Source organism: Rutidosis leptorrhynchoides, chromosome 7 (genome assembly GCF_046630445.1).
Source record: "Rutidosis leptorrhynchoides isolate AG116_Rl617_1_P2 chromosome 7, CSIRO_AGI_Rlap_v1, whole genome shotgun sequence".
Taxonomy (NCBI): Eukaryota; Viridiplantae; Streptophyta; class Magnoliopsida; order Asterales; family Asteraceae; genus Rutidosis; species Rutidosis leptorrhynchoides.
The window spans coordinates 320,691,369-320,698,935 of NC_092339.1; the positions used below are offsets into that span (position 1 = coordinate 320,691,369).

At 34.7% G+C, this 7,567-nt stretch overlaps 1 protein-coding gene across 1 annotated transcript; it reads right to left on the reverse strand.

Annotated features, from left to right (window-relative positions):
* Window positions 1-2,359: 2,359 nt before the first annotated feature.
* On the reverse strand, window positions 2,360-6,230 carry LOC139860227 (LEC14B homolog). The gene is made up of 9 exons (XM_071848996.1): window positions 5,720-6,230; window positions 4,983-5,102; window positions 4,832-4,909; window positions 4,078-4,260; window positions 3,840-3,917; window positions 3,023-3,198; window positions 2,759-2,917; window positions 2,618-2,678; window positions 2,360-2,533 (listed from the first exon to the last, which is right to left on the reverse strand). Exons 1-9 carry the CDS (start codon window positions 6,089-6,091, stop codon window positions 2,360-2,362), a joined length of 1,401 nt encoding a protein of 466 aa, XP_071705097.1. The 5' UTR covers window positions 6,092-6,230.
* Between the last annotated feature and the right edge of the window lie 1,337 nt (window positions 6,231-7,567).

Here is a 7,567-nt window from a genome sequence, read left to right on the forward strand (position 1 = left end):
TAAAAGAAAAATTTAGAAGATTATTAGTAACGATTTATCGTACGAGCAACGCACGACATCATAACTATAAGGCTTTTGTTAAAGATTGTCATGGCACTTGGTTAGGTCCTTATTTTGATAATAATACAAGATGGAATTCTACTTGTTTAATGTTCGAAAATATTTTACGTCAAAAAGAAACGTTAATCGCTTTTAATAGAAAACTACTTAGAAAGGGATTTTCTGAACCAATTAGTGATGACGAATGGGATGACTTGGAATCATTAACAAGTTTTTTACAAGTTTTTAAAGAGGCATCAACAATGTTATCGGGTGTTTATTACCCAACTAGCGTACTAGTTTTAGAACAATTTTATATAATGACGGAAAAAATATGCGAATTTGCGAACTCAAATAATGTTATTTTTAGACAAGCGATTTTTCATATAAGAAAAAAACTAAAAAAATATTTTGGAGAGATACCGAAGGTATTTTTATGTGCGGCCGCACTTGACCCACGATTAAATTTTAATGGGGTTGAACGATTGATGACAACAATATATACCAACTTTGATTGTGTGCATGGTGTTTTTGATGCCGAACCCAACTACCTTTTGAACCAAGTACACGCTTTTAATGATGTTTTTGAGAATATGTTTGGTATTTATGCAAAAAAATATGGTCGACAATCAAACCCAATTGTTGACCAACCCGGATCATCTTCTCGAAGGAGCCGAGACCTCAAAATAAGTCTTTTTAACTTGGTACGTGAAGACGCTTCCAAACGCGCACGAACATCGGCACCCACAAGCGAGTTGGGAAATTATAAGATGGCAAGCTTTGCACTAAACATGAGTGAAGAACAATTTAACAACCTTGACATTTTAAAATGGTGGGAAACAAAACAAGACACATATCCAATATTAAGCATTATGGCTCGTGACTTATTTACCGTTCAAGCTTCAACCGTAGCTTCCGAATCGGCCTTTTCTTTGAGTGGTCGAATTATATCGGAAAGAAGGTCAAGACTTACCCCCCAAGCTGTGAAAGTATGTGTATGTTTGAAAGATTATTTGGATGGGGTAGATAGGATACAAGATCAAACTTCATTAGAAGGTCCGTTATATAACGACATTGAAGAATGTATAGAGTTTAAAGAAAATTTAGCGGGATTATCACCTACAACAACCGAAGAGAATTCCGACAATGAACTAAACGAAGTGGATGAAGGTGACTATGAACCGTTTGATATGGACCAAACCGAAATGAATATATCGGGTTACCAACAAGCTTACCTTTCTCTAGTTGATGACACCGCTTTTGAAGACTACGATCGAAGGCACCATCCTCAACGCGCTCAACAAGATAACACATTTGGGTCATTTGACGACTAAATTATAACGGGTGATGGCCATGCCGAAGCTCGATATACTTTAGTCTTAATACATTATTGGGTGATGGCCATGCCGAAGCTCGAAATGTATTAATTATAATTGTATTGTTCGAATAAAAGTGTTTTTATTTTTATTATTGTATCGTTCGAATAAAAGTGTTATTTATATAATTGTATTGTTCGAATATTGTTATTTATATTATCTATTGTATTAAGCAGTTGAGCATTATAACTTTTCTTTATACCGATTATATTATTGTTGTTAAACGTTAAAAAAAATAGAACCTCTAAAAATATAATTCGCAAAATCGAATCCTAGTCCAAGAAAAATCCGAAAAAATCCGATCGAGATCCGAAAAAGAACCGGTTCCGGAAAAAAATCCGAAAAAAATCCGACGCCGAGAACCGGAACCGGTTCCGAAAAATCCGGACAAAAAAATCCAGTTTTTTTTTTGTCCGAATCCGGTTTTTTATCCGGTTTGTGCATCTATACCTGGCTTAATGAGTTTTCCAAGACACATTAACATTTATTTCGATTGGAAACAAATTTGCGATTAAGATTCGGCAATTGAAACGAGAGATCCATGGATAACCGAGAGCAATACCTATCATCTCCTTGAGTACAAACATGCTCAGCTTTCTTAAGAGGCACTTTCATAAAACTGCACGAGAGGTTAAAAAAACCGATGCTTTGATAGAATTTGCATACGTTCGAGCCATGAAAAGTGCAACACTGTGTGTCTAAACATTGGACACAAACACAAACGATGAAAAGACTAAGAATGCACATAATAATGTTTATATGAATACACATCCAGAAAACATGTCAGGAATACAACAGGTTTATACAATAGCATTCATGGATCAATAGAACAAGGAATGAAACCATGAAAGGCAACAAATATAAAACATAATACAGCGCTAACTGTTTATTTAGATATGGCCGACACTGTAACATATGCACATACGACACTTCATTCATTATTTTTAACTAAAACGTCGGTTCGCAAGCAGAAAATCCTCTACTTTTGAACCAAATTCCCAGTTAGCGATTTCCCCATCCCATGATGAACTCCCAAGCATAACGTTATATGGATGCCAACTACAATCTCTAACGATCTGTGCATGGTATTTTAGCCTTGCAACTTGACCTCCAGTCACCTGATCATTAAAAAAAAAAAAAAAAAGATTAATATCTGAAAAAAGTAAATATAGAAGGATTCACGAACGGAGGCTAAAAACTACCAGATCAAACATATAAATGTGACCGTCAGCAGAACCAGAGTATATGTACTTTTGCCCAGTGCTGCAACGATAACATCACATAATTAAGAAATAATAATTTAATCATGAAACAACGATAATTTAATAACGGGATGTATGTACCTGTATGATGGGGAGAAATAACAACGTATGAGCGTTCGCAAGACTCTATGACCTCTATATGTCATGACTGATACATCATTCTGATGTTTTCGGTTTCTTAAATGTGATGGATATTCCATCCATCTATAATCCCAGTCAACATATCTATGGATCGCAACGCTGCATAAAAGAAAACAAAAAAACAACAAGAACCGCAACTTTACATATATACAATAATAATACAATAATTTATAATATCTATGGAGTATATAAATAATGTCATACCCGCGATTATTTGAGGACATTTTTCTGATATCCCAGAGTTTAATAGTCTGGTCTTTACCATTTGATATTAAATAATGGCCATCTCCGTGACTATCGATGAACGTAATGCCTTCGAGATGTCCGGTGAGGACCCCGGATTCGGTTCCTCTTGGACCTAAACATCGCCTATCCCATACCTGAAATAAATCATAAATTAACTAAATAATAATTGTAATAGAATAGTGCACGAGTTATAAAGCACCGTCACAGTCTACGTCCAAAATTGATCAAATATATAAATACAATGTTAACCAAATTTACTGATCAAGAAAAAGCGCAAGTATCAGGGACTCTAGCCTTGCATTAATAAAAGGTCCAAAACTAGAAAAGGCTGCATCATGTCAATGATTGTTAGAGAAGGCAATTTCAACCCATTTACTTATAAATGGGTCAATTCGGGTTATGCCATGTTCTTAATGGGTCAAATGGGTAACATGAGTAGCTTAATATGGAATGGATGAAACAAGTTGAAAACATGCCCGAAGTATATATAGATATTAAATGAAACCTCCTAAACCATTTTAGTCGAAAATAACAGAATATTATGAGAACACTATAACTGTGTTGATCAAATTTGACACACTAAAAAATAATAAACAAATAAATAAATAGTGTTTGACATAAAGTGTTTAGGCCAAATCTAACCCAACCTCCCTGACCCACCCATTATGCCATGACCACAAATTGCATGTTCTACTGAAAAACTTTCATTTGCATCGACAACTAAAAGAAAATAAAGAAAGGCATACAGATACAGAAAACATCGTCAAAATTTTACCTTACAAAGATGATCATCACCCCCGGAATATAAGACATGACCAGCCTCATCAGCAAAACAAACAGCATTAACATCAGCCTGCAATGTAATAAATAAACCAAGTTCCGTCATCATATTACGGTTAGGAAACAATATTTCTCGACAACTTTGAAAAATATATAATCGCTATAAATGATACACAACAATATTAAAGATACTACATAATAGCTTGACTCGTGTAACAATACGAGTATCATACCCTGTGAGCTGGTATGCGAACATTTACTTTGTTGGCTACAAGATCATAAACATATATCGAATCATCACTACTTGCAGCTACAACTTCTCGACCATCGGTAGAAAATTTCACCGAGAAAATCCCGAAAGAGTAATCATTGTCATCGTCACCAAGACCAGAAAAATCTAGCCCCTCGTGTATCTCCTGAATAATAATAACAAAATTAAACCTACATTGACTATTTTGACCCTTAATAATGTCAAACGGGTCGCAATCATTATTTTGGACGCAAATACAGAACTCCATAAGACCACCCATTACAGTGACTGTAACATGGAGGCAAACTTGGTGTTTTTGAAACGTGAGTGTGTTAAATTTTGAAGTTGTGTTTCATTTTGAAGTTGTGTTAGGGTGTGTGTCAAATTTGGGTGTCAATTTTTTTATTAGGTTTTTGGTGATGTGGCAAAATATGAGTGGGAGTTGGGTAACAAAAAATCAATTAATTATAGGAAAATGAGGTGTCAAAATTTGACGGGTGTCAAATTTAATGTTTGACCATCACAACTTTAACTAACGCCCCAAATTTTGTCAAAAATGAAGCCCCATAAAAGGCGTCATTTTTGTTACAAAATAAAGCTTCGCCATTTTGACGCCTAATTTGAAGCCCGTAACAGGTGGTCTAACAAGCACAAACCAAAAATCATAATGACATTTGCATATATATTTATTTCTACTAATTTCAAAATACTACAGTTATTAGACTACAAACGCGTACCGTAACATTTGCAACAGAGTTGGTCATAGATGATCCGATATTCACAATATGGACAATAGGAGACATACTCGAATAAACCTGCAAGGATATTTTAGAGTAAATAACTGTTTATCCGATTTTAGAGAAAATAAATGTTTGTTATATAGGTTACAAGGAAACGCTGATCAGGTGAAAGAGATGTGTCGGTTATTGTCCACCGCAAGCTTCTAGCACGAATGTTCTTTTTAACTTTCCAATGATTATCGACATCATATATCTTAATATCACTGTCCTGTGTACATATATACATATTCACATCGTTATTATAAGATTCACATAATAAAAGAAACATGTCAAGTATCTAAAAATGTATAAAATTTGCCCAAAAATATCATTCTTTCTATCCAACTAAGGGTGCGTTTGATAAAATTGAATGATTAAGTGTTGAATGATTCATAATTTGAATAATTCGAAGGTTTTGAATGAAATTGGTTCTGAATAACAATAATTGGTTTGATAATCATTTTGAACGAGCAACGTGAATGACGTAAAAAGAGTATTTTAATTCTTGAATGATTCAGCACTACTGAATGTTAAACCATTCAACACCATATGTCATTTATGTCATTCAGGGGTCAGAGAGACAAACGCAACCTTAGTATCAAAATCTCAATCATCGTTATTGTATGTAACCAATGCCTTTCTTCATCGGATAACCAGTTTATTTTTTTTGGCTGACGTGTCAATCGTATAAGTTGTCATGTCACCGGCCAAAAAGTATTTAAGAGGTCGGATGCATACAATATCAATAACTGAAAACTTGATAACTACAACAGAAGAAATTTGTTAAATTTTAACATTTTTTATGACACTTAGCCTTAATAACATATATGCAATACTCAAATGTACCTGAAATCCGGCAACAAAAAGAGTGCCATCGGCTGAAAACTGTGAAACATACGCACAACTATTCATCGAATCTATCACAATAGGACGATTACCCGGCAAATATCTACTCGAGAGATGACAACGATCCGAAGACGTGAACCTACTTCTCCCACTATAATTACCTTCTCGCCCCACCAACATTTTAACAGGAGAAATCGGTAACTTTTCTGCCTTCCCGGGCAACACCCGGCTAAAATACGGATTAGGTTTTGACCTAAGTTTCGTCACTACCGCAATCTCCGATAATCCCTCATCGGAGACCGCACTACCGCCTATCTCTAACCGACTACTTGCCCTACCACATAGATTAGTTGACTTTCTTGACCTACTCATTCTTCACACAAATATCCTAAATTCCAAACTCAAGTTACAATATAAAATCTATATCTATATCTATCTATATGTCTATATATCAATATATGCAGAACTTAATGACAATCATTCAGTACCTGGAAATAGTAAGAGGTTCACAAATCAAGAACAGTAATTGTAACATGAAATAATAAACTCTAAAATCAAGAAACAAGAAATTAATATGTATTTTACATGAAGGATTATAAAGATTAGAAATTTACCAACAATTATAACAAGGTTTCAAGAAGAGTATGAATTGATGTCTGATGGCAGAGTATTGGTGACGTGGAAGAAGCAATAACGTGCGATTGATTGAATTAAGTGTTTAATTTAATTCAACACAGACAGATGTTGTACTGAAAAATCTGTGAATCATTTGGGGGTGGAATCTAGTAGTATATAGGGGTTTACTATAGATAGTATATACACAAAATCCTGGAGAAAATGTCAACCGATGATAGGAAATTGTGTGGTTTTATTAGTTCTTTACTAGTAAAATGGGCCCGCGCGTTTGCGTATTCATAGTTAATGGAGCGTTATGTATTTACAGAATTAAAAACGTTTTGCTATGGTTGTTTTTAAATACACGTAGTTAGTATCTAATGTACCTAATGGCCTATGCGTTTTTAATGGCAGAAATATCGTGTAAAAAAAAAAAAGGAAAACAGAATTATCGATATGATGTAGTTAGTTTGGGGAGTTTATTATAGGTGTGTGTATGTATTGAATATATTCCGAGGTATTTAGCGTTTTTTTTAGAAGTGTCCGTTTCGCGTATAGTTAGTCTCGTTGTGTTCGTTAGATTTTTTTGAGTTGGACGGTGAGTTCGGAAAAAATTAACGCGAGGCGAGCGGAAAGATATGTCCCGTTGAGTATTGAATATAGTCCGAGGTATTTAGCGTTTTTTTTAGAAGTGTCCGTTTCGCATATAGTTAGTTCCGTTGTGTTCGTTAGATATTTTTGAGTTGAACGGTGGGTTCGAAAAAACTTAACGTAAGGCGAGCAGAAAGATATGTCCCGTTGAAAATATGGGTGAAGTTTGGTTAAGATTTTTTATTAAAATATTGATTTTACACTTTGTACCCCTGGTTTGAGGGTTGGGGGTAAGTTGGCACATTTTTTAGGGGGTGATTTGTTTTTTTTTCCCTTTTTTTCCTCTTGTCGTTTTGGGCAAATTTTGGCGACTTGTCTACCGCTTAGAGCCTAAATTGAACTCCATGCACGAAGTAAAACTTATGAAAATTTGATTCTACCATTTTCATGGCGTCTCTGTTTATTTTATTTTTTATCTTTATTTTCTTACTTATTATTACTATTTTTTATATATATATCTATTTTTTTTTTCTCATTCTTTATGGCCGGAGGTCCCCTTGAAAGCAATCTCTTTACCCGTCGAATAGAGGGAGGGAGGACTTTCTCTGCTCTTGTGAGTGTTTAACGCGGGGTGGAGAAATG

What these genes read in the sequence shown, in the direction of transcription:
- LOC139860227 (XM_071848996.1), bottom strand. Translation starts at nt 6,091, where the DNA reads ATGAGTAGGTCAAGAAAGTCAACTAATCTATGTGGTAGGGCAAGTAGT. An exon ending in TTCGCATACCAGCTCACAGG is followed by an intron (nt 3,918 to 4,077) that starts GTATGATACTCG and finishes ATTACATTGCAG; the next exon opens with GCTGATGTTAATGCTGTTTG. An exon ending in TATTTCTCCCCATCATACAG is followed by an intron (nt 2,679 to 2,758) that starts GTACATACATCC and finishes TTATCGTTGCAG; the next exon opens with CACTGGGCAAAAGTACATAT.